Here is a 27,566-nt window from a genome sequence, read left to right on the forward strand (position 1 = left end):
TTCCTGTAATTTCTTCACAATAAAAGCCTGCCTGTGTTTCGCCAGTTGAATGTTCAGTGTAGCAGCAGCAGTTGGAGATGCATTGGCAGTAATTTAATACAGCTCTGAAACAGTGTTGGCAGACTGAGCAGTAAACAATGAGGCTGATACGAGTGGGATAAAATGACTACCGATAACATTGCATTACACCGTTTCCGAGCGTGAGCATGGCAGACTCTGCTACTAATGATAATAAAATACTATATATAGAAGTAATTACTGATGGTAAATACACTAAATGGCTTTTGCAGAAAAACAATGCTGATTATAAATAATGGGGTTTTATTTCATGAAAATCTTAAGGACTGTAACTTTGAAGTCACATTTAAATGGCAAATAAAATGTTAAATTGCTTTTAGTGTCTGTGTTTGATGTCCTCTTGTCCCCCGTTAAAACGTGGAGGGTGAAAACAGGATGCTCTCATGGGGTAACTGAAGGACTGTCTCCTCATGGAGCAGACTCCAGTGAGATCCATCCACTCTGGCATCGTCTGGCCCCGGCAGTGTGTGTGAATAGACATTAAAAAGAGCTGGTTTATGAGCTGATTGTCTTACTGATCATTTAACTCAGACCTTGAGAATGCAGTGGGAGGGGGGAGTGGTGGGGGGGACGGGTGAAAAATATAGTACACACCATCCAAAAGCCAAGTGGCTTAATCCTGTATGGAAATGGTAATGAGAAAAAAAGAGGACTAACTCTGTCTGTGAGCGCGTTCCTATCCAGGATGGGATCGTGGCCTCTCTAGTGGGGCTTCTCCAGGATGCATAAGAAGAGCCTTTGTGCTCCAATCTAGTAAGCCAGAAATACAGCTTTTGAACCATGTGCATTGAAAGACAGAGAAAAATGGAGAGGCAGTTTGGGAGAGAGTGAATGAGTGAATGAGTGAGTGAAGGCATGGGGGGTTGGGGATGGGCTTTAAAGGTGTGAGTTGTGTGTCTGTGCATGTGTGTGCGCACATATATGGTTTTTTGTAGTATGTGTTCGCCTGTGTGTGCCCATGTGTGTGTGTGTGTGTTGGTCACACGGTGTGCTGATATCAAGTACCTCTTTAAGCCCTCCTTCCATCTCCAGAGGTGCTTCAGTCTTTGTTTCATACAGCCCCCCCCCAAAAGTCTGCTGAAGCCTAACTGTGAATGAAGCCTGGGAAGCAGAAGAGTGGCCATTGACGGATGGAAGATGCTGCTAAAAACAGGAGAGTGGAAAATGCAACACACCACCTGGTTGTGTATATGGATTGCAGTCAAATAGGCGACAAGAGAAGTACATTTGGGATGGGAGGAGGGAACCGTGTTGGCGTCTCACATATGCAAAATAGTTTGCACAAAAACTCGAGTCAAGCCAAATTCCTGAGGTTTGTTTTGATAGCATTGATTTCTTTATTTCTGGCGATCTTCACGCACGTTTGCATGAAGTGAAATTTACTCTGCGTTTGTGTATCATATGATTGTTTTCTCATCCTTGCAAGAAGCAAAGTAAACAGGGCTTGGAAATACATTTAGTCAGCTGAGAAAACACAGTGTTGTATTGTTCTCTGTTTAGTCGGGTGCTTAGGAGAAAACAAAACAGCATCTGTGGTGCAGCTCTAGTTTTACGGAGGGTTAAGAAGAAGGAGCAGGAGGCCAAGTGGGTTTCAGAAAAACAAAAGACCATGATTGCGTATAGTTTTTCAGCTTAAAGTGGTGGTAGTAGAGATCTCATGCATAAAATCAGACTTTTAATCTGACGGGACTTGATTGAAATGATTGAACTTCTTCCCCTGACTCGGCCCCAGATGAAACGTGGTGGTAACGTTAAATGAAGTCCTCCTTCGACAGACACTTCCCCTCAGCTGCATGGGCTCGTCTGTGAATAGAGATTAGAAATGGAGGCGCTAAAGGTCCATAGCTGTTGGGTGATGCAAATCAGTCTCTGTGATCCTCCCCGGTGTTCCTCCTTCTCCCCAAACAACTAATCCACTTAAGTATCACAGGCCTCTCAGCTCTCTACCGAGATCCATTTGGGTAGTTCTCAACAATTTGTTTTCTCCCTCCCTATGTAATAAAACCTCAATCATAGTCATTAAACTTTGTTCATTTACACTGAAGTTAATGGATGTCTTGTCAATACACTGTAATTACTTGTTAATTAGATTGTTATTGGACATTTTGAATGCCACCTTTTTCTCTTTTCTCATTGAATGTGCTAGTGGACCTGTTGATGAGGGTGTGTGAATAGGATTAGGCCTGTAATGCTTCCTGTCCCACCGTGGTGGTCGTTTTTCTCAGTAGTTTTTTGGGAGCTTTAAATTTGTCCATAGATTTATGTATTAAGGGATTTAGAAAAACCATGTGCTGTAAAAAAAAAAAAAAAAAATCAATCTTTTAAGAGAGAAGGAATGTCAGAAAAAAACATGAGACCTGTGCAGAGCATTGAAAAGTGTGTGAGTTGTGCTTTTGAACATTTTCTTTCTGAGCTGGTTCACTGATCTGAGGCCACTTGGGTCTCCACAGAATTATAAAACAGCTAAATGCATGGAAGTCACATAGTCCCTGATGACATGTTTCGAAATCGCAGACACTTGCCGCTTACCTTTCAGGGAAAAACAAGGGGACAAGGAACAATAAAGAAATGGCAGTAAATTCACGTCCTCCAAATGTTTTTTATGGGCTCAGCCTGACAAAAGAAATAAGGGTCTTTTCCATCCAGTCGTCATCAGCAGACCCACAGAATATATGCCATGGGAGTTTAAACACTTTCATTCAACCACTTGCTGTTTCCATTTCCTGGCAGCTATCAGCGCAGCATACAATTGTAGGGCAGAGGGCCACCCTGCCACCAAACCTGGTGACAACCTCAGCGTGTCGCATCATCAGTGCCGACCTGCTTGACTTTGTTTTCCGAGGAGGACCCTCACTGTTAGCAGGCAGACAATGGCAGCAGTGTGACTGGGGGATTCTTCTGTGCGGAAAGTTCCGAGTTGGTGCTGCCGATGGAAACCCGACCCCCGCGTTCAGTCCACTTTGTCTAATATGCGTGCCAAAAGCTTCGGGCCATATCACATCTGTGTGTTTGTTGTTCCAGCTTCATCTTTGCGCACACTGAGAGGGAAGTTCACACACACACCCAGATCTCTTTTCACCTCTCCCTTCCCGCCCAAATCATGAGAGAAATCACAGTCCTGTCGTGATCTTATCCAACACTCGGCCATAACAAGCTGATGTGTGATTGTTCACGTATCGCGGCTCTGAATGACGCTGTGAATGTGCCAGGGACGTAAACATACCTATAACAACGTAACATGAGAACCAGATCCTACGCTTATCCACTGGCCTCTTCATCCCTTGCTCTCTCTCCTCCATCTACCAAGAGTTAGAGTGGTTTTACTGCTGGTAATCCTGGTGGCCTGATATTAATGGAGAACACAGCTTGAACTTTCAGCAGTGACTGTATAATTAGTTGGCCCCTTTGGAGTATTTTGCACTGGGCATTGCAGGAGCAGTATATCAATACTCCGTCCACAAGCCAAGACAGATGGACTCTCGTTTGGAGAGGGATCAGAATTGTGTGTTTTTGTGTTAAACTCCCCTAGGAATAAGTTAAGGGTTTCCACTGATGCCAAAACCTCGCAGCTACAACAATAACATCTGCGGTTTGGATCAGACACGTTGGTGATATCACCCTTTTAGTAATATGCCTGCATTATAGCAATCTTACAGCCAGTCCTTATTGTCTGTGAAGTTTATAGAGGCACAAGATCCAACACAAATGATGACCTGCACTGCAGGACATGGTTGAAGTTCTTTTGGCAGCAGCCAATGTTTTAATTAATTGACTTCTAATGCTTTTCTATTGGCTTCACATTTTTTATGTCGCAATGAGTATTCACTTATTTTTTTGACCTTGAGAAAATTCTCAAATCATTTACTTAAGTAAATGTCAGCATGACAGTGGGATAGTGATTCATTAAAAGCAAAAGCATTGCAATATATTTCTTCAGCATTCACAAATAAGTTAAGTTTTTTAAGTGACATGACTGTTGTGTGGTGCAGAGTATAAATGCTTCTTCAGTAACACTCCTGTACTTCCATTTAATCTGAGAAAATGTGGCAGTGCTTTAGATTACAGCCCGTAATTACAGTTTAAATATTTTCTAAATAAATATTAATAAAATATTAAATGGGTACCTATAGATACAAGGGAGGATGTACAGGGGAACTAAATTACTCTGGAAATACTTCATCATCAAGTAAATATTAAATAAATACAGGGTAAAATACAGGGTAATGACGGGGGACCAACAAGAGGCGTCAAGCGACACATGGGGGAAAAAAAGTATAACTTTAACATACACTTTAAGTACACTATATTTGCAGTGAATAAACCCACATACCCCAGACTTATACTGTAATAAGAGAGCTTTCTCACATATGTTCAGTGCTTTGCCTTGATTGTAGTGTACAGCCACCAAAAAGTACCAGCTATTACTTTGGCTGTAGTTTGCAATCTGTGCTTTTTCAAAATAAAAAAGAAGAAGTAAAAAACAGAGAGAAAATTGACGTGTGATTTGTTGTATTTTTGAACAGCTTAGGCATATTATTTCTTAAACTGTATGCTGTCCAGTAAACCTCAGGAAAGTTTGTTTGTGAGTTAAAGTTTTTGGATTTGGATTTGAGCTTCAGTTTAAATCGTTAGTTTGATCTTGGATTAAACCCCAAACGACATTTCTGTTTCCCAGTATTTTAGCATTATTTAGTCGTCATTTGAGTTATTAGTATGTTGTAGCAGGTCTAACTGTTTCATATGCTGCTGGCTTCTTAGGTTTTCCATAAATGTTACAGGATATTATTACAACTGACAGGATAAGTGATGTAATGTATTGGAGCACAATGTCTACACATTGTGTGTTGCAATGTTATGGAAAAGAACAACACCTTTTTTTTTTTATTATGACAAAGAGAAAAGAACTAAAGATGTGATTTCAGCTGGGAGCATCCTCATTTTGTTTGTACACAGTTTATTTCAGATGAATTAATTTTCAGTTCTACCAGGCTGTTCAATAGCCAAACACTTATCCATACTTTTCATTACAGCCGTCTACAATTCAACACAAAAAGGTAAAAAATAAAAGGTCAAAAATAAAAACCACAAAAGCCACATCGTTTCATGTGTCATTAAATATATTCATTTGTGATAAACATAATATATTAGTATTACAAGACATTACACAACCATTTGCAATGGACACTGCTAAACAACATTTACAAGCCAATGTATAAACATGAGCAGATAATTATTCAGATATAATATTTATGGGGAGCAGAAGTCTGGTGGGGAGTACCTTTTTGCAAACGGCTGCAAAATAAGTTGAAATGTGTCGGTACAGATGTGTTGGCAGGGGCTTTATTAGCACGTTGGAAATTCCAGATACATACAACATGATGCACAGAGTACTGGGGTGTACCCGTGCATCTGTGTGAGTGTGTTTGTGTGTGTATGTGTCTGTATTAGGTGTGGCCCTGCATGTGTGTTAGTGTACTGTAAGTGTGTGTGCGCATGCATGTGTGTGTGTGTGTGTGATCCTGCTGGTGCACATACTCAGGTAAACATGAAATCTGAAACTTTGTCTGACATTCATTTATTTGTCTTTCCATTTATTAAGCCTCTAGTATTTAAAACTCTGGTTAAGTTCACATGGAGATAGAGCTAGTTAATGTTTAACGAAACAAAACAAAACCAAAAAAAGTAATACTATACAGCTATATAACATGTAGACAACTGATCATGCCTTTTTGTCAAGTACCAAGTCTTGATAATGGAATCCAGTCCTCAAAAAAGTCGCTATGAGGTGACGAACATTTGAGACACAGGGTGCCGAACGCACTGCACAATAAACATCTGTGATATTTTATCACTCCACAGGTTATTTTCCCACAACACTGAGTACTGTATACAAATTAAATGTGTACATAATTCACAATCATTGTTAGCTATCAGTCAGCTACAGTAAATAGTGAGCATGCAGTAAGTCAGTGGTATGAGGATTGCTTGGTAGGTCGATATTCTCTCTCTTTTTTTTTCTGTTCTTTGTTTAATGAAGTGAAAATTCATCAGCACTCTCACTTGCAAATGTTTGGGACATCCAACTTTACATTTAGTCCTTTATTGGAGAATAAGCACTAAATTCTGAGTCGTCTGTAGTTGTGAGACATTTGAACAGAGCTGTTACTGTAAATCAGACACATCTTTTTTTTTTTTTTTTTGCATCATGGGGTTGAGTATAGGATTCTTTTCTTTTTGGATGCCACTCTAAAAATAATTGTGAACATATTTCATATGTTCTAAAACTTTTGACTAGTAAAAATAAGTGCATGGTTGACATATCTACTCTACATCTAGTTGATGCTACAGCACCATCTACTAAAAATAATGTCTATGTATGCACGTATGGTTACTTTACATTGCAGAGGTCACAACCACAACAATACTGTTGAAATATCCATAATAAGCGCTGAACAAAGAACTTGCGTGTCATGAGATCATTGTACAGAATGAGGCGAGGATCATTATGGCATTTTGTTCCCACAACACTGAGGTAACACTCACATATGAGCCCGGAGCTCTCAGGCAAAATGGCACTCTAACCGCAGTAATAAACAATTTTTCACTTTCAGCTGTTGATAAAGTTTCTCCAAAGTTTGGCAGGTTGCAAGAGCAGCTTCTCATACATGAGTGGAGTCCCACAGTACCATGCAGTAACCCTCCTCTTTTAACTGGACACAGAGCAGTGGAGATAGATCCTCTGAAGGACACACACACGGGTGATACAGTAGATGCATTGCTCTTTAAAACAACTGAACAAGGGACTTTAAAAAACAACAGCATCATGGGTAAAATAGTCAGGATGTGGCATATCTGTAACATTAGGTGCAAACTCTGCAATTACATGAGAAAACTTGAAAGACGAACAGAAACAGAACAACTGTAGAATGAGCTCCTTCACAAAAGTTCCTAAAGAAAAAAAACACTAATGTCTTCGCTCCAACTCAGAGCAGCAGCACTCAGTCATTCCCCATCTCTCCTACTTTTCACCTGTGTCTCTCTATCTTTTATTCTTCCAGTTTTTTTTTTATTCATCCATCCTCTCCTCTTCCTTGCATTCATCCCGGTAGAGGCGTTATTTTGCCTCTACTTCTCCCTCGATCTCTCTCTTTCTCTCCTCCTCCAGCTACTTTTAGCACTTTCCCCTCTTGTCACGCTGTTGGAACTTCCTCAGCCGGCGGCTCCACAGGTCCTTCCAAGGGATGAGCAGGCTCCCCTTGTCCGCCACTACACCACTCTGCCCGGGGGAATCGTCGTCTGTACCCAGGAGCAGGTACTTCTTCCCGGGCTTGATCTTAGGGCATTTGCAGGCCACGTCCTTTGCGCGCACCCACAGCAGCTGGTCCCCGCGGCGGATGCGGTGCTCACCTTGTTTGTAGACAGAAATTATGTTGACGGTGAACTTCCACCACTCGCCTGCTTTGTCTCCTTTTAGAACGTGCACTTGGACAGCTGGTGGAGGAGAAGAGAAAAGTCAGGGTTAAATCACCTTAATGAATGAGTCATATCATAAACTAGCAATTCCTCACTAGAGATACTTGTTGTACTCTCTCTACTGGGGAGGGCAGAGGGAGTCCTAACCCCTGTTTCCTAAACTTTGGAACTCTCTCCCATTGGACTTAAGACATGTAGATGCTGTGGACACTTTAAAAACCAGCCGAAGACCTGTTTAATTAGACTCTGTGACGTCTGCACTTCCTAAAAGTAACGGATAAAAAATTAAAACCTCCAGCTTTTGCTGCTACAAGTGGCAGTAGTACGAAATGCCAGATGCCAACTCCTTTATACAGCAGTGTATAAAATGTCCAATAAAAGCGGCTGTTTGAACGTGACCCAGAAATTGCTCCCTCATCTCTGACCTATGACCTTTCCTTGTTGTGCTCCTGAGCATACTCCCTATTACAGCAACAGTTGCAACAGCCCTCCCTGTGCGAACACAAAGGTTTCTGGTGGTGAACATCTGAGCGCACACCTCCCTGTGAAGTGCAGGAGAAACACATTTCCTTCTGGTGGCCAGGCAGCGTAATTTCTTGCAAAAGTAGATGGCCAAAAGAGAAGTTTTATAGAAAAATGCCACATCTGCTAGCAATATAACTGAAAAGATCCTTTCCAATTGGTTGATCAGGTGCTAAACTGGAGTCCGAACATCTGAACATTGACAACCTCGGGCTAAATCATGCTAAACCTGGTAACCATTGGAACACCACTTTGTAGCAGATATTTTAATATCAGGAAATGAGTAAAGCTCCCTCTGCAGAAGCTCCCCTGGATGGATTTTCTGTCCAACAAGGCAACTATTACTTCATCACAATGATTGGAACAAGAGATAAACAGCTCAGTGGCGACGGCGCTAATCTGTGCTTGAAGTGGAGAGGTTTACCCCATGGGTTTAGCTAGGAATGTGCTATTAACGTTTAGGTGTACAGGGGGTTCACTTATAGTTGTCAGAATTAATGTCATCTGGAGGAGACTGGATGAGATGATGTGAAATACTCAACATGGAACAAATCCTATATCTCGTTTGTTGCTGTTTCAGTTATTGGCTAATTTCTCATAAATTGTCAGGGCATGAACTTGCAGGTTAACAAAATGATTGTGTATTAATAACATCCAAATAGTGTTTCTCCTAAAAGAAAGAACGTTTTTTGCATTGTTGAATTCTGATAGCTCAGTAAGTTAGCCTTTTCTTTGCCTTTCTGGCTGAACATGATCACTTTCGGCGCTCATCAGTCGTCCCCCCTTTTACTGCCAAGAATGAAGAGAACCAGAGGAGCGGGGTGTTAAGAGTATGTGTGTCAATGCATGGCGTGAGCAAATTGCACACAATTTCAGAAGAAAGAAGGTTTGTTGGGCTGAGTAGAGCGAGCTCTCACAGCCCTGCCATTCATAGCAACCCTCTCCTTCATCCAGACACATAAAGGGTGTGTGAGGAGGAGGGGGGGTGTCAGAGGGTTGGAGGGAGGAGGGGCCACTATTTGTCTTCCCAGCCACAGAAAAAGTTCCAGGAGAATCAGGATGTGTTTCCGACCTCATGAGCTATCCGGGTTCTGCTCCCAGAGCTCCATCCAACTTCACAGCGTGAGAAACCAGTGGAGATAGCGCTCTCCTCTCCGGGCTGAGGAGACTCGGTTACAGCATCCAGGCACAGTCTCTGTGTCAGTGTCTGCTTCTCTTTCTCTCTCAAGTATGTTCTCAGTCTCTACTTGGAGTATTTAAACACACACACAAATCCACACACACACACACACAAATCCACACACACACCTTCTTCCACTTGGTTGGAGCTAAATAGACACCAGAGAGAGACTGAGAGCACGGGGTCAAACAATCTATTACAAAATAGTGCACACTGTTTGGTGAGACAGACAGTGAGAGAGAAGAGATAAATGTCAGATGATCTTGCACTTGCACAATGGCTGCCAACTGAGCCTCCCTCACAGCCAAACTTCCCACTGGGTTTATCTTCTTTGGGCAGTGTGCTGCGGCTTGACACTGCATGCCACCAACAAGCAAGGGCTAATGAAATTAGAGCTTGCTTAATTACCACACTGAGGCCCCTGTCCCCTCTGGTTATCAGCTGAGTGAATGATCAGGGACCTGCTACCCTTGGGTGAGCACGGAGGGGTGGCCAGGGAGTCTGGGAGCGGGGGGAGAGCCCTGCCTTTGAGCACTACCCCGGAGCGTCGGTAAACACGCGGCTCTTTGATTCATTGTCCTCCCGGTGGCAGGCAGAGGGAGGGTACGTGTGTGCAGAGGAGGGTTTCAGGCGAGAATATAATCCCTTTGTGTCCGCCGTCTCCGTAGCTACGGCAGTGATGAAAAACAAAAATTGAATAAACAAAACATATTTCTTTCTCTCCAGGGTGGCAATCCGTCACCGTCTGCCTAATTTACCACCTGTTTGTGCCCCGAGGAATGCTCGGTGCCGGCAGAGCACACAACTGTGTTTAAACAGAGGGCCCCTTCCCGTGACCCCTGGGGGCCTGCATCACCACTCACACATGGGGGTTGTGGCCCCCAAAGAACAGAGAAGAGACTCTGAAGCCCCACAAAGGCGAGGCGACAGGTCTGAGAAATGAATTAGACCGAGGCAAAGGGAACGCATGCTAAGCGATGATGTCTGCCATAGTGCCTCGGAGCAGCTCAGGCAGGATCATCGGCTTCAAGGCTTTTTTAGAGGAACTTCAGTGAAACCCAACAGGAACCGCCCGATTCGCTTGAATCAACCTGACTGATTTATAGATGCAGGGTCTGTCTCAGCTCTGATGATTAAGATTGAAATCAGTGGAAATATGAATAATGGCTGCGTCTGGCTTTCTAACGCAATGCAACAAATGGCCCAAATTACTGTCTACTCTACTGTAACGGGGGAATTTTTCAGTTGGATGCTGTTTAAAGTTTATAAAACTAGTTTTCTGACATACAGTGGATGAGGTTTCACCGATGATGAGTTTGAATGAGAGACAACTTTGTCAAGGATCCTGGCAGAGCAGGTATTGATTAACCTTTAGTTCAGCTGGTTAATGCACAAATTTACATTAACTGTCAACTGAAAAATGATAAAATACTATCTATCATATCTATTATTAAAATGATAGATACTGCACAAGTTAATAATGATACAGCTTTGAAATTTATAAGGAACACGTGATAGTTTAACAAAGAAAATTGTAGGTTGTGTCTCCAGAGGCACACTCTTATCGTCGTGCAGACTTGGCTGAGAGGAGAGTGTATCCTGTGTAACACTGGATCTGCCTCACAGTTTGTTTTTTTTTATTGTCTCTGTGGTTTACATATGTGGTTCCTCCGATAACATATAAACCGTTATATTGCAGTGATAAATGGTGCAGAAAATTGAAAAGAGCAGAGTGGATCATTTGCCATGTGGATGAATGTGCAGCTACACAGTGGGGAAGTCCAATGCAAAGAAACATATTCTCCTACAGCCTCTGTTATATTCCTATATCCTCCTGTGTTGGAATTTCAAGTATTGCTCTTCTGTTGTTGTGGTTTTGGGTTGACAGATGATGAACCTCTATCATTAATTATCACAACATCAAAATTCCTTCTTGTTCCAAGTTGTTGATTTGTTTCACACCACATTTTAATAAATAATTTCAGACCCTGTAAGATGATATTTATTTATCTAGCATCCATCTCACATTGTTAGATGTATTTCAGCTACACCACTTGTTCGGTGGATTCACTGACAGCATAATGTGATTTCTGTGTGTTTTGGCTTCTCTTATCAGTTTGGGATTTGCTCTAAAATGCCCGAAACTTTTGCCAAATGGCTGAGGCTGACTGGGCTGGACAAAGCATGCTCTAACACACTCCTGCAGTGTGTCCACAGGGGTGCTAAGTCTACTATACTTTTACCATAGTTCAGACATTCACGCTTTGACTCCACTTACACCTGGTATGAAAATACGTCTCGTATCTGTGGGCAGTACCACCTCCGCCCAGAAGATGATCTGGATGTGGGAACGCAGTCAAAACTGGTGGGAGAGGATAGTGATTGGGGACCTTTACAGATGAGGGCTGTGTGTTGAACCTACATGTTACAAATGTGATGTAAACTTTTGATTTTATCTTTCTGACTGCAGTCCGGTCACTCAAAACACATTTTAATGCCAGATGTAAATGATATATTTGATTCTTTTATGACTGGCCAGAGAAAAGGTACTACAGAGCAGGAGAAGGGACAGGGATTTTTTTTACTGAATACGTTTGAGGAATATATGTCTGAATTTGTGTGTGTTCAATGGGTAAATCTTGGGATGAACTCAACAAAGAAATGTTTCTACTTTTGAAGAAAAAGGGATGGATTCATTTAGGGTGTATTTACCTTTATTTTTCTTTTATGATTTATTGAAGTGTTTCACTTACTGCAGTGCTGCCTTAGTTTGTGGAATAATACTTATTACCCTGTTGTCCCAGTCACTCAATCAGGACACATCCCTGTAAGAAGGTTTTATCTTTTGGGTTTTTTTTTTTTTACACATGCAACTAATATAGGCTTTTGGCTTTTTAAATCGAAGACCACAATTTCTTGCTCCACTACATGTGAGTACAGGAAATTTGCTTTTTTGTACAATAGGGGAATACCTTTGGGCAGAGTGGATAAACAATACAGTTTGTGCCCTGACAAATTCTAACTCTTCTTGCTCAGCTTAGTTTTTGAACATGATCCTCAGGAAATATTTAACTTGCTTGAGTTGCCAGAACCATTTTAAAGTAACCCAACTGGGGTTTCTCCAAAGTATCAAACAATTTAATTAAGACAAGCCTGGTCAACTCGAATTGTGATTAAATAAAGACCCTGTTTACATGTCAAACCATGTTTTACCCACACTTGCATTTTCAGATTTTCCCACAACTTTGCTGTACATACTTAAAGGGAAAACCAACAGTATACAGTAATGTGAATTTTTTCCCCCTGTACTTTCAGTTGGCCAAAAACCACACTCCTTACAGCAAACATCTGGTAAAGAGCAGGGCTCAATTTTTATAGACCATTTTGACAAATATGGCTGTATTCTCTGTTTGGTCCCGGCAGGCTAGGGCTCCTGTTTGTCACCTCCGTCCTTCTGTCTTCTGTGTGATCTGTGTTTGACAATAGATCACACACTACAGGTGTTTTGAATGGCCTATCTTCATATTTCTATTGGTAAACGGCTTCACAAGTGTTTAATAGTGAAAAGATACTAGCTGACACATGCTATATGTAATTCCTGAGCCTCAACTGAATCATGATTTAATTGCTTGTGCAGTTGCTTGAAAGCAGAAAAGAAATGTATCTCATGAAAGCATCTGTTGTGCATTGCTATATGGCTATATCAGCGCACAAAAGGAGCAATTATAAGTGGCAGAATATTGGCTGATAGTCATACATCTTGAAAAGCTCTGTTTTCTATATCCACACTTCAGTTGACTCGTTTTTGAAACCCTCTGTTTTCAAAGGTGGGAACTGTCAGCTCAGTGTGCATTGAAGCCCACATCAGAGAGAAAAAGATATGTTTTCATATTAATCTGTATTAGTGGACATGACCCGAGGCTGTGTAAGTAAACTGTCAACGAAACACAGAGAGCAGCACCATGGTGTGGATTGGCCGTGCTCGGCGTTTGATTAATTGAGACATCTGACCTCTTGACTGCTGGCTGACATCTGGCGGCACACATTCCTGCATTATTGGGCTCACTCACCATAGTCTTTTTTACAGTACTTCTTCATGGTGATCTTCATCTTTCCCTTGGAAGCTTTACAGTGTGATTCACAATCTGGGGGGGAAAGCAAGGGTGACAGGGAAAGAAAGAGTAAGAGTTAGACAGCAAATTTCATCCTGCGATTTATAAAATGCCTCTTTTAACATCATAAGTGTGTCTCAGGATCATCAGGCCAGGCTCCAGCCGGATGGGCTTTATATGTGGTCCCTAGCGTCACACCATTTGTGCCCCCAGGGTTTTAAAGATGCCTTCAAAGTGCCACTGTGAAACGGATTAAAGCTTACACAGATCCTCCTGTGTCTGTCAACACACTCCTACTATGCTCCTCCCTGCTTTTCCTCTCCAGCTTGCTCCCTCGTCAGTGTCGTGGCATGCATTGTGAGATCTCTGAGGGCTACGGAGGTCACTCATGCACAAAAGAAGGTCATGGGGGGGGGAATTAGCTAGTGACCTACCAAAAATGATCAGGGACCCTCAGATGCATCTCAGCCACATGAGGCGAGAAAATGAATACTCTAACACTGGTTGAGGCTAAATGGTCTGTGCCCCCCCTCTGAAAAAGAAGCTCACAGACTGATGATTAATGTAGTAGTGGTCTTCCTTCTACACCAGTGTATGTGTACTGGGGTTAGCGTGCCAAAGGCCTTTATCGATGGCCACTGCTGTTGCGCTGTCACCGCGCCAGGTACCTTTTGTAATGAGGGAGCTGGTGGTGGGACCAGAGGCTAAACTGAAAATTGAAATCATTTGTTCCCTCCACTTTCCACTGACTGACACAAATTGGAACCAGATCATCTCCGAGTGTTGTCCCCCTCCCACTTCGCCTCTCCCAGAGCAATAAGCCTTGTGCTCTTTTCTAGGGGGGTGGGAAAGCTGGGCTGGGCAGTCTGAAGAGAAAGGAGGGGGCAGTTGAGAGAGAGAGGGGACCTTTCAGCTTGCCTGAATATGGACAAACTTCATTATTTCTTCCAGCCCTCTGTCCAGTCTTCCCCTTTCTTCCCCATTATACTCCGTGTGAATGAGGTTGCCTGGGTAATGATGGAGGAAGAAAAAAACGCCCCTCTCGTCCCTCTCAAAAAAAAAAAGGAGAAAAAAAAGAGCGGTTTGGGACGTGGGATGAGGATCGAATTCATGTATGTAGAGAAAGCATTTCTGGTGGAATGCCTGGCTGCTTTCTGGGGTGGCGGGAGAAATGAGAAAAGAGGAAATCCCAAAGTAAATGAATTTGACGAGTCCATATCGAGCATGCCTGATTTCCATGTAAATGAAGTGTTGAGGGCGGGGGGCCTCTTTATCTCCCGCTGGCCCCTGGGGGCCTTCATCATACCTCCCTTTGATAGCTGACGTTGCCCATTAGCCCCTTAGCGCAATCGCTGCAGTGGGCCATTACACCCACAGCTCTCATTAAGGTCCAATCTCCTGCTGCGAGGACAAACGCCCCCTTTGTGTGTCCCCTGCAGCAGTGCCACGTTCATTCTGCGGGGTCCCTGGGGACCACACGGCTCCTAATTTGGAGGGTGGTGTCTGTGTGGAGTTTCTGACAGGAGTCCAAACTCCCCACAGCCTCGGCAGTCACTATAGTAGAAAGTGGGACTCACAACAAAGCTCAGTGAAGTCAGTGGCGCCACTCTCGTCAGACCCTGACTGATGATCAGAGGTGACTCAGCCTATTCATACAAACCTGTATCATGGTAAAACTAATTGATAAAGTGTAAATTCATTACTTAACAGCTAAGGCAACTAGGTTTTACATCCTGTTGGCTCCTGGCTAATTACAATTATAAAAAGTCATCCAAATCAGCCTTTAATAACAGACCCTGAAAATGATATTAAACCTGCAGGTAAATATTTCTGTGGCTGACATATTTCTAATGTCAGCAGTCTGATATGGAGACCCTTGTCAGAGCACAGGAACAATAGGGTCAGGCAGCGCTTCACTGCTGGCGCAGCCAGCCTTGATTGAAATACAAACTGGTGCAAATGAAGCATGTAATCAGATTAGGGCTCAAACCCTTGGGAGGCTGCAAGGCAGGCTGGGAATACAGGCAACGAGGCCACAGGGAGCACTGGCAAAATATCTGGAGTTTACATCAGTGGCAGTCAGACCTCACTGATGTGTGTTTAGTTGACGAGTGATACAGTGAATGGATGGAAAAACATGCATGTGCTAGAAACACACACACACACACATATATATATGTCATAAAAAATGAGATATTTTGTCTATTATCGTTCTAAAATTACCAGAGTATCTGCTGTGCTACTCACCTGACGGCTCCTCGTAGCTGCTGTAAGTTGCTGTAGGAGATGCAACTGGGATTTCTGTAACAAAGAGGAATACATCTTTCACAGCCATCACACTGAATGCAAAATAAAACGTATACACCTATGAGGAAAATATAGGAGCTCAATTTCCTGTTCTAGGTAGCAGACGTTTTACCCCTGAGCATATCTGAATAACGTCAGCGCATATATAAAAAATAATTTATGGATTTAACAGGATGTCTTGTTAAGGACAGCTGATTTTGACACACAGATGTGCTGAAAGTTCTGTAGCAAGAAAGTGAGTTTACTATTAATGTCCTGCTCCTTCCTGATTGTGGTATTTCGTAAGTACAGAGAGCCAAAGCTGCCGGTCTTGTTAAAGCTGGAGCTGGCAGGGAGGTAGATGTCACAAAAATTTTATATCGTTCCATTAAAACCAAAAGACATTATCTCAAAAAGTATATGAGAAACCAAATATATTCTGCTCTTAAAAAAAACTCTATTTCCTCCAGTTTTTACAACACATTTGTTACCTTCCCAACAAAATGAAAGCAATCCTGTTCCAGCAGGTTCACAGGTCTAAATTATTGTTGTGGATTCTGGCCAAACATATCGTTCTGATTCTTCCACAGAGACAATGTCCAGTTTTCACATGACTTTATCAGAAATGTCAACCCCAGTAACATAGTTGACAATTGCTAGTGTGTACACGACCACCCAGACATCACTGTTATCTTATCTGTTCATGCCAGCCAGCTACTTGATGCTCCTAGCTAAAGCAGCTACTAGTGACCCATCTCTGTTTCTGTGAGGCGTTGGCGTTTATTGCCGAGGGCCTGGAATCTGCAGGCAGCAGATACAGCCAATAAACATATCAGCCATCATTCCCTTGGACTCATTCTGGGGATTTATTGTGAGACGGACCGTTAACGGTGTTGAAGGCAGACAAGGCCATGTTAGGCAAGCAGTAATGGTCTGTTTATCCAGGCTCTGGTTTAAACAGCCAAATATCTATCTAAAATAATGGAACAGGCTATAAAAATAACAGAAGATGTGTGTGAGCTATGAATTCATGCAACATGTCCTGTCCTTTTCAGGTCTTGCCTTGAGGTAATTATCAGGACTTGCTATCACTGATGAAGCCTAGGTATTGAAGCTTGGGCTGTAGGATTTGGCTGATCTAACTTGGATGAACTCCTGGCTGCAATCAATTAATTCTAATTGAACCCCCTGCAATTAGTGGATGTGCCCGCGGGTAAAAAGTAAAATCCACTCTGAGTTTTGCATCAAGTTAAACTTGGGTGAACTTGAATTTCCACCATGGACCAATAGCGAGCCATCTAGACGAAGTTAGCCTTTGAGGGAACATAGAGCAGATTAATATTCTCCACTGTGTACAAAGCTGGTAGAAGTCAGCCTTACTGATGCAGGGAGCGATAGGTGAGCGACTCTGCTGGTAGCCTTTGGCACAGCGGTTACAGGTGATTCCCGTCACTCCGTCCTTGCAGGGGCACTGGCCTGTTGTCTGGTTACACGTCTTCCCTGCTGCTCCAACTGGGTGGCAATCACATGCTGTGGAGGCAGGGGAGAAAAATAAAAAGCACAGGAACATCAAGCTTGATTGTACCCAAGTAAACAGCTTGTGATTTGAAAAATGAAAACATGGGCGGTTTATAAAACCAGCAACATTACAAAACAAATCTCAGATTTCAAATGACTACAGTATGTCTCTGGCTTTTCCTCTGCTGACTCTACATATTCCATACAATAAAAAGTAATCTTAGCACTAAAACCTAGTGAGAAATCATTCACATTAGTGTGGGCTGTGTTTGCCTTCCAAACCATCACAGATGGGGAACTGGGCCTTGGACCAGCATAAAACCTCAATCAAATTACACCGCTTCACTCCACCCATAATGACCATAGGATTCTTCATTAGGTCTGCTCTGGAAGGCATGCAGCAGAGTAAATAACTTGATTAATTATAGTATTTCACTCTCACCGCACAGTATCGCTTGACTGTGTACATCACAAAATGTATGGTAATGTGTTATGCACGTATGTCTGTGTATGTATGAGCTTCTTTAGAATCGGCTTTGTGTCCTCTGCAGCGTTGTGACCGGACAGACTGTGTGCTCTTCAGATTGCATTTCCAATGTAAAGTTTGTTGGCAAAGAATTGTGCCTGAATAATGTTTCCTATTAATGGACGAGTGGAGCGCATTTCAAAGTCTGTGTAAGCTGTTAGCTGGGAGGATCGCAAGTTAAATGTGAGAAATTTGTACTCTGTGTGTGTGTGTGTGTGTGTGTATTTGTGTGCTCTGCCAAACATTTACCATGAAGCCAGTGTTTGAAGTGGAAGCCCAGCCTCCCTATTAGCCCTGCATGTGTTATATGTACCAGCAGAGTCATTTGAAATTTACTTGAAGTGGTCCAGTAGAGGTTGGAGTTACTTTTAGTTGGAATTTATGGAGCTTCATGAACATAATGAGATGTTTATTAAATTTGAAAAAGAAGAGTCTAACTTCTTTGCTTTTGTTCTACTTTTTGTTTCAGCCAAGTGTATTTGCTGAAGGAAAATCAAATGGTTTTAGGGATTCAGTTTATTTCCTCTGAGAATTCGACGTCACTGCGTTGTTTACATTAAAATGAGGTAAGGCTTTGTAATGGAAACTACAAATGCAATGAAATAATCATCACATAAGACAGCCAACCATAAAAACGAACAGTGACATCATATGGAGGTGACAGTCCTTTCATGTCTTGTGTCTGCTTCTGTGCAGTAATTCAGCATTATCCAACATTAAGTTCTGTGCCTACTTGTTTTTAAAGCAATAGTTTGACATTTTGCAAAAATATGCAAATCTAGATTAGATGAGAAGTTTGACATCACTCTCATATCTGTCTGGTAGATAGAAAGCTAAAGTTAAAATTCCATTGATGTTTGCAATAACATAAATAACTAAAAATGCATCTTTGGAATAGATCCTTACTAAACAGTATGTCTTTCAGTTCTCTCCATATGTTTAGATATGGATTGCATTACATGATTTAATAGACAGCTTTCCAGGCAACATCATCAGTGAGAAGTGTGCACAGGAACGGGGCAGAAAACAACACAAAATGACTGAGAGCTTACAGGGAGATCAACATGAAAAGTTGCTTCTGTGCCCAGAACTGGCTGAATTGCAAAAGTGGAAAATGTTCATTCTTTCGAGAGGGAGACCTGCCTGTTTGCAGCAGAATTAGCTGCTGGTTCCAGCAATTTGATCCGGTTCACCTCTTAAGAATAATTTCATCAGTTTCCAGCAAACTTCTTGAAGTCAAACTGTCTGTATATTAGCTATTACAGCTTTGTGAAAACATGCTCTCTATCCCAATGTTGTGTGCACATCCTTGATTATTTCTAAATGGGAAACCTGTCTATAGTGTTGTTTAATTAACATTTCTGTTTTTTAACGGCCTTAAAAGAACAACAGTTCCCATCACTACTGAGTTAAATGTCACAACTACAAATTAATTCTTGTTCCTAAGTCACAAAGGTTTTATAATAGTAAGTGCTGTACTGGAGGGCAATTTGTCCTGGAATGTGGAAAATAAAGCTGAATGAAAAACTGGGGTGAGAGTCTAGCAACATGATGTCATGACTTTGTCTCTCTAGCCAGCAGCCGGTTAGCTTAGCTTAGCATTCTGCAGCTCCATATTTACTGTGCAGACATGAGAGTGGCATCAGTCTTGTCATCTAACTCTAAGGCAAGAAAGCGAATAAGCCTTTTTCCTAAAATGTCAAACTGTTCTTTCATGAAGCTGCAAACAGACTGACTCTACATTAAATGTGATAGACTGAATAAAGTTTATAAAGCAATGAAATATCAGATTGCTACATATATATGTTTTTTTAATCCAAAAACACTTGATGACAGGTAGACTGACTATATTTCTTACTACTCCAATCTCAACACCATCCAACCAGCCACACATCCCCCCATCAATGCAAAACCTTAGCCTTACTGCCTTAACGGGGGGGGCGCTACAAACTGGAATCATTAATTAATTTCAACCTGCAGTGGGGGGCCTGTGGAGCTGAATGTTTGCTGAGGGGTTCGAGGGGAGTGCAGTGCAGTGAACCGTGTACCAGGTTCATCTCTGTGGACTCGCTGTGCCTAGTTAAAGGCTTAGACTGCCAAACATACGAGTGGACCGGGAAAAAAACAAACTGTTGGGGGGGTGCAGGCGTGCACTGTGGGCCTCCAAGGGCCATGTTTACACTGCGCTTGATGAGGGGTGAAGTTGTTAATCTGGGAAATAAAGCATGAGGCATTCCACACTGCCACTGGAGATGTAGGCGCAGTATAGAGCAGAAGAGCCATTTTTTTCATTAAACATCCAACTATTAAGTGAATTGCTGAGAGGACATTTTGTTGAGATGTGGAGTGTGATGGGGGGGGGGGGGGGGGGTAAGGAATGGGGAATGAAAGCAGACTTCCTCCTGGCTGTGTTGGCGCAGCGCTGTATTTCCTGTCCAACAACAGCACAGTGGGATGGTTGGCTGATTTGAACAATAAATATAGTGGTTTGTAACTGATGTCACATTGCCCTGTTTTTGTCACATGAGGAGAAGGGCAGCAATCAGGGTGTTTGGGTTTCATTCCAGCGCAATGAGCTGGGTATGTGGAGGGATGGGGGGAGAGGGGGCTTCAAGTATTCAGGTTACTGAGCCAGTTGTTTGGAAAGAACTTTGCAGAGATCTATGGATGTTGCTACATCTTTAGGCAAAGTGAGAACCTCTGTTTCACTAACCTGCTCCCAGCTCGATCCCCCTGAACCCGAACTACTCCCCAAATATAGCTTGTGAAAATGTTTAGGCTGGCAGAGTGAAACAATGCTGCAAAGAACCATTTGTCATTTGTGTGTGCAGACGATCTATCAAGCTTGTGTTCAGCACAACACTGCCACATGCAGTAAATTGATCCCAGCGCTCTGTTTGACAGTGATCTCTGACTGTCTCTGATATTTAAAAAATAAATAAAAATAAAAACTAACAACAGTTTTGTAGGCCATGTTGCTCATGCCTTTGCTCCTATTTCATGTGAGTTGAACGAGTCAGAGTGAATTAGGAGAAGGACTGTTGTGGCATGCAGTAGGAAATATCATGTTGCTGTTTCCGTGTTTAAATAGCCAGTGGTGTACCAAGGATAGGGGCATAGGAGGATAGGCATCTTGAGACCCTGTTGGCAGCCAATCACAGCTCAGCGGTGGATGTGGCTGAAGACCACGATATGTGCATCTGCCCAAAGTCACTCAGTTGTCATTAGTGTGTGGTGAGAGATCAGGATGTAAATGTACAAAGGCATCCACGAATATTTTTTTGAAAGCAGCACAGAGAGGTACTGCAGTAGTTTGGTTTCTGTTGTTTTTTCTTATGTAAACAGACTATAAACAGACTTTCCTTCAAAAACACAATCACCTTCATAATAATTTAATAAGAACTAATAACTAAATTAGGAACATTCATAACAAAAATTATGGACATGGATCCTTGTTTGTTCTCAGTGTTAGATATGTCTTTAACAAATAATCAGGATCATCTCAGACATTAGCATCAGTGTTTGTGTGTCAGTTTCTCTCACACAGCCAGATACAGGCATAGATAAGTGTGTATTTTGTGCATCTATGGGATATTTTGCCGGTGAGGAAGTTATTGAGTGACAGCAGTTTGTTTGCTCAGGGCCTCGGACCCTGCCTTTACTCCCTGAGGAGCTATGAGACAGAAGGAGGCTCAGCTTTTGTCTCCCCACACATTAATCCTTGGCAGCTTGGTCTCAAACCTGACGTACATGCTCACACCTGCATGTGTGTATGTCTGTGTGTTTTTTTGTACCTACCTATGCACATGTGTATGTGTGTGGACGATTAGCGAGTTGTTTCGCCTGCTCCATTCAGTGGATCAGCTCACACCTCTGTTCTGTTTGTTATGTTTGTCTTGTCAGGGATCCACAGAGAACCTCGAATAGCTTGGGAGCTGCACGGGTCAGTTCACTGACACCAAGACAGCTGGGTGCTTTTCTCTAAACTTTTTTTTAAAAAATTCCTTTAATACCTCAAGTGTGAAGCAGAGCACTCTGAATGATATGAGTATAAAACATTACCCCCACTATCTTTCGAAGAAAGTGTGGAATATAATGCTAATTCTCTTGTTAAGGTAGAATTAAAAATGTATCCTGACTTGTGTAATTATTTAGTTAAAATTGTAATGACCAAAAAGATTTATGTATTTTTCTGGAGTGACAGTTCCCCGAGCATTAGGGTTCTCCAGCGGGTGTGAATCCTTGGCTCTGACTGACGATGTCCCTGCTCAATTTCAATCTGGACAGTGTCTTTGTGGACAGATGATAAAAATTGTTTCATTTCCATTCCAGCAGCCCCAAATAGGCAGCTAACCAGCCGTGGGGCTGAGATGGTTAGCTGTAGCTTTGTCTAGTTTGAGTGCAGCACTGTCCCTTTGTCCACTCTGTGATTCATTCATCGGCCTGCGTTCAAATCACAGAGCAACATAAAGTTACAGGACTACTCACTGCTGTAGAGGCAGCTAACAAACACAGCACTGAGTGTGCAGGAGTTGTGAGCGATGCAGCAGGTATTGCAATAATACGGACGAAAAGTATCATTGAGTGGGAATCAGTGCTAACATTAGCAAGTTAGCGACAGACACACCTCTTTGTATAATGCAATACAGTTCAACAGCACCACACTTCACTTTAACACAGTGTCAGCACAAACTGAACATTATAACCTTCACAAAGGAGGATTTGTTGCAAGGCAGTTGTATTAGACTACATTAGTTCTTAGTTCTCTGTGCACAGTGTGTGTTGTATGTGTATATGAATATATATGCATATGTTTGTATATGAAGCACATTATCTCCCCTGGAATGAAACACTCAAAAAAAAGAAAACTCTTGGTTTTAAAAAATGGAAAATAATAAATGCAGTGTATAGCTACAGTATCATTGTAGTAAGACTGAGGGGAATTCAGTTCATTTATGTTTGACTTTAGCAATAAATTAATGTTACAAAATGTTATAGCATCCAGCCTTTGTCGTATCCTATTACCTTTGCAAGCTCTCCTGTGAGAGATGGACTTGGTCATGTCCCTGTAGTAACCCTCCTTGCAGTAGTGACAATGGCGTCCCGCTGTGTTGTGACGGCAGTTGAGACAGACCCCGCCACTCCTCCGGCCCGACAGCTTGTACAGCTCCATGTTGAAGCGACAGCGGCGGGCGTGCAGGTTGCAGTGGCAGGCTGGGCAGAGACAGACAAAGACAGAAGCTGAATACTCATACAAGAACCCCTTCCTTGATGTTCTGCAGCTCGGTTTGTACATTCAGTGCTCAGATTTTAAGCAATCCCATGTGGTACTGTTGATATGTGTAAACCATGCAACTCTAGTTTTGCTGATTTTCATTGTTTTCACTGTAGTTGCGTGGTTACACAGTCCCCTGTCAGTTGAGAAACTCCAAACCCTGAGATTCATGAAACCAAATGCGGCATCATCAAGTTGAAAAACAGCACTGTTTTTCTTAGCTCCTGAAAAGCTGACATTTTGGAAATATGAGCTTGTTATCAGACAGTGATGAACACAGCACACAATGTTTACAGACCTTCTAATTTGCGGTTGTGGTTGGAGCCAAAAGTACTTAGCTGAGATCCTGAGAAAATGCATTTACATGAAAGATATCATGAAGTCTGAATCTCCTGGTGTGAGATTCATACCAAGACAACAGGTTATTGAAACAGATGGCGTAAGCTTGGCCTGCTTTGGTCTGTCCTGAGAATAATGGAGCCTCTAAAAGAAACGTCCTGGTCCAGGCTCTTTCTTTCACTTGGCCACCTGCTTGTGAATTTAACCTCTGAACCCTGGTGATGTCAGGCAGGAAAACGCTCTTCCGCTCTCCCACACATCTGAGAGACTGGTGCGTTTGGTGATTTATTGTCATTGCTATTTTCACTCGTTAATATTGACCTCAAAGTTCATGTTCCTCACGCACTTATGATGCACCGCCATGATTTCAGGCTGTCGCCAGGTTTTCTGTCATGGAGTGTTCAGTATTTAAATATATAAATGAACCACCTATTTGTGAAAGAATGGATGGAATTATTAAAAGACAGTTCATTAACATTAAATGTCATTTTTGACATTGACTGAATGATAAAAGAAATCTAGTTTAAATTGTCCTCAGAAATTTGAAGTGTATGTGAGCAGCTGTGCCGTGGTCACTGCGCCTGACTCTCTGCTGCCAGTAATGTTTCCAACATGACTGATTGAGGCGTGCAGAATATTTATATTTATCATAGCTCACTGGCTGTTTTCATGTGTTGTTTTGTTGTGCACCTAGATGTAATTATTGCGATTCTCAACAACCAACTGGAAATATTTTTTTTTTTTAGTTTTAAGTTGTTTTCACAAATTATTGTTTTATTTATATTTTCATTTTTACACAATTAATGTGCTTATTTATTTTATAATTATTTATTGATGTAATATTGTACACTTTGGGGGTCCGTATTCTCTACTGTCACCATCCTCATGTTGGTGATGTTTTGCCTTTTAGGTCACTTTTTTTTTTTTCTCCTTCATTAGGCTGAATCACGCACATACCATTCATGTGAGCAGCCCTCACATTTCAGTAATCTGTCTGTCTTAATGTTATTACAGGGAGATGCAGGCGATAAGACTGTCACATATGCTCCACGTTCATCAGTGGTCTGAATCACGTACAGGCCCACTCACACCTGCCAGAAAGGACCAGAGCTGGCAGGTGGTTGGGATTCAGAAACACTCTTTCTGAATGGGGGACCCAGATGCACACACACACACACACACACACACACAGAGAGAGAGAGAGAGAGAGAGAGAGAGAGAGAGGGAGAGAGAGAGGTGTTTGGCAGCTGTCATGGGCTTATCTCCCACACTTCCCTCCCAGGGCTGATTCAACACACACTACACCAAGCTTTGAAGAACTCTCTCTCTCAGACACAAATACACACACACACACACGCTCCCTCCTCCCTTTCCCTCTTACTCTTTACTGCCTTCTTATCCCAGATGTTATCTCTACTTAAGGGAAGTGTGAGGGAGAATGCAGTGGGGCTTTTTTCATAAATAGGAAATGGAATGCTCTTAGTTTTCGGTGCTGAAAAAAAGCCAATGCTGGTAGTGTACTTTCATCTTCCAGAATATTCAGAGACAGATGTGTTTATTGTAAAACTGCAGCCATCACTTCAAAGAACACAATTACTTTTCAAAAAACGGTCAAAGACAAAAAAAAAAAAAGCCGGAGATACATTAGGATTTGTCTTTTGTGTTTCAACCCAAAAGAGGCAAATAGCTGAAGTCATAAATTTCAGTCTGAATCAGTCTCTTTGGAGACGAGTCACTCTCAGAAGTAAGAAATGTACTTATATGTGCGTGAGGGCGTCATGAGATTAATAAGCGCTATCTACACAGCTGTCCCCAGGCTCTCCTAATGAGTGCTGTGCTATCTCATCCACACATCCTCGCTCTGCTCACACAGTCACCGCAGTAGTTGTCCAGCAGTGACAATAGCTCGAGTGCTGATAAGATGTGTTTTGACCAACAAGCTCCCGGTGTCCCTTGCAGCATCAGTCACACGTTTGCCAAATAACCGAATATGTACGTGCCATTTAACAGGTAACCCCCTCTGGCTCTGTTCTTTAACAGTCAGTGTAGAAAACAGACCAGTGGTTCCCAACTTTTTTTTTTTTTTTTTTTTTTTAAGAGATGTGATCCCACAGGCTTGTCAGATGAACTCAGGTGCCTCTTGATCCACCAATCATGTTCTAAATGTGTTTAATTTAATTGACTTTAAACACTATTAACTCTATAAGAGTCAAAATTGTTGAACTGTCATTGTTTAAATTGGTTTACAAAAGTTTTTCTTCTCTTGGTGGCAAAAGCCAGACATTTCAACTATTTATCAGTTAGTTTTTGTTCATGTTTTAGACTTCACTGCTCATTTGCTAACTAGTCCATACACTCTCATAGTGATGAGGTGCTACAGCTGACTGAGTATGGGGATATATGACCTCTGTTTCTGATCAACTGATCACACAATAGTAGTTCAATTTTCACCCAGCTCAGAAGCGCTTTTGTGTGTGTGTGTCAAGAAGGTAAATTCATCTGAACAACAGGAAATGACACGTTTTCTCATTTCACACATGCAGTAGTTTGTTTGGAATAAACAGAAGAAGTGAACAGAGAAAGAGAAGTTTGCTATGAGAAACCAAATTTTCAGACACAGAAAATCAAAAAGATATGTCACAGTAATTGTTACACTGTTTGAATACTAGAAAAACTGCATATAAAGGAATATTTACTGCTAAACCAGCAGCTCACTGTGATTTTTGTAGTGGACATCCAGAGAAGCAAGGTGTCTTTTCTGGGTCTGCTTTCATTTGGTTTCAAGGGCCTACTTAGAGCTATGCTATTCCAATCTATTTATGTTCAAGTGCCATCTATCAGGCTTAGAGAAGGAAGCGCTCGTGGTGGGTGTGCATATTGGATGGAAATTACGCATCCCACAGCTCAGCGGAGGCGGTTTTTCGCTCTGTCTGCAGAGTAGAGCACACTTCAGAAACAATCAAACATCTGTACATGACAAGCTCTAATGAAATTTGGTTCTGGATGGTTTGAGGAACTCAGTGCCACCGCAGCAGGAATTTACCAGCCCTGTCAACAGGTGTCAGATGTTTAACCATACAAAGTGTATGGTTAGACAGCGACTCGAGACGCGGTGTGTGTGTGTGTGTGTGTGTGTGTGTGTGTGTGTGTGTGTGTGTGTGTGTGTGTGTGTGTGTGTGTGTGTGTGTGTGTGTGTGTGTGTGATCTGCACTCGAAAGAATGCACTTCTTCTTCGGAGATGGAGAAAGATGGAATTCCAGTGCAATTGTTGTTTATCCGGGGCCAATTATTCTCTCACTGTGTGTAATCCTGTACAGTCACTCACATCGTGAGCTGATGACGTGCGCCAAATCAAACAGGGTTCATGTCTCATCACAGTCTGGGATCTGAGGAGAAGACAGCACTTGGGCCTTAACAGATTACAGAGCCATATTTTCAAGACAACAGTTGGTTTAGTGGTTGGATGTTTCAGAGACACGCACACACACAGACTCTGTACTTGTTGTGAATGTCTCCGAGTTCGACAGTGTGCTTCTGCACATCTTCTGGCCTCACTCTCACTGAGCTCTCACACACATATGCTGTTGAAGTTACAGCAAATATACTTGAATCCAAGGTCTCACTGCAAAGCATATAGAGGTTACACAACGCTTGCATAACACCTGTGCTGCATATGTGGGTGATGTTCCAGAGGTGTCACAAGAGTTCATGAATATACATGAAGTGCCTATGTACTTTTTATTTTCCTCTATTTAAAAAAAGGAAATGCTTTAGATTACAGCCTTAAAGCATAAATATTTTGTAAATTACAGGTACTAGGCCTGAGTATTCCCAGACATTCACTATACTAAGGGAGTTTTCTCCCACATTTTCAGTTCTTTGTCCTGATGGTAGTGTACTTCAGATGGTAATGATGTGACAGGACATACAAGCTGTTCCAGGTTCTTCTCTAACATCAGTTTTGATTTTTAGATGTATACTTTACTGGCTATATTACTGTCTAGTTATGGAGGTACATGCTTTTCCTCCAAGAGTTAACATATTTTGTTTCCCTGTACCAATAATAATAGACAAAAGGTACTTAATCTTTTTTTTTTTTTACCTTTTACATTGTAATTATTTACAGAATATACTTTGTAAGTCATATCATAATTTTAAATAAATGATGCCACAGTTAATTTAAGTGAAATATCAGCACTGTTACCCCATTTTCATTTTCATGCATTGTTTTTCCCAGTATATCTCTCCAGTCCAGTC

At 42.0% G+C, this 27,566-nt stretch overlaps 1 protein-coding gene across 4 annotated transcripts in view; it reads right to left on the reverse strand.

Annotated features, from left to right (window-relative positions):
• Window positions 1-6,211: 6,211 nt before the first annotated feature.
• The window catches only part of ntn1b (netrin 1b), a 41,109-nt gene continuing 19,754 nt past the window's right edge, over window positions 6,212-27,566 (reverse strand). For 3 of the 4 annotated variants that reach the window (XM_041062327.1, XM_041062326.1, XM_041062329.1), the window contains exons 3-7: window positions 22,721-22,909; window positions 17,032-17,181; window positions 15,613-15,666; window positions 13,324-13,398; window positions 6,212-7,569 (exon numbers count right to left, since the gene is read on the reverse strand). In XM_041062327.1, the coding sequence (XP_040918261.1) occupies window positions 7,250-7,569; window positions 13,324-13,398; window positions 15,613-15,666; window positions 17,032-17,181; window positions 22,721-22,909 (788 nt within the window). In that variant the 3' untranslated portion in view covers window positions 6,212-7,249. The remainder of the gene's footprint in view (window positions 7,570-13,323; window positions 13,399-15,612; window positions 15,667-17,031; window positions 17,182-22,720; window positions 22,910-27,566) is intronic. The other variant, XM_041062330.1, reaches the window with a different exon arrangement.

This window comes from Toxotes jaculatrix, chromosome 18, assembly GCF_017976425.1.
Source record: "Toxotes jaculatrix isolate fToxJac2 chromosome 18, fToxJac2.pri, whole genome shotgun sequence".
Taxonomy (NCBI): domain Eukaryota; kingdom Metazoa; phylum Chordata; class Actinopteri; family Toxotidae; genus Toxotes; species Toxotes jaculatrix.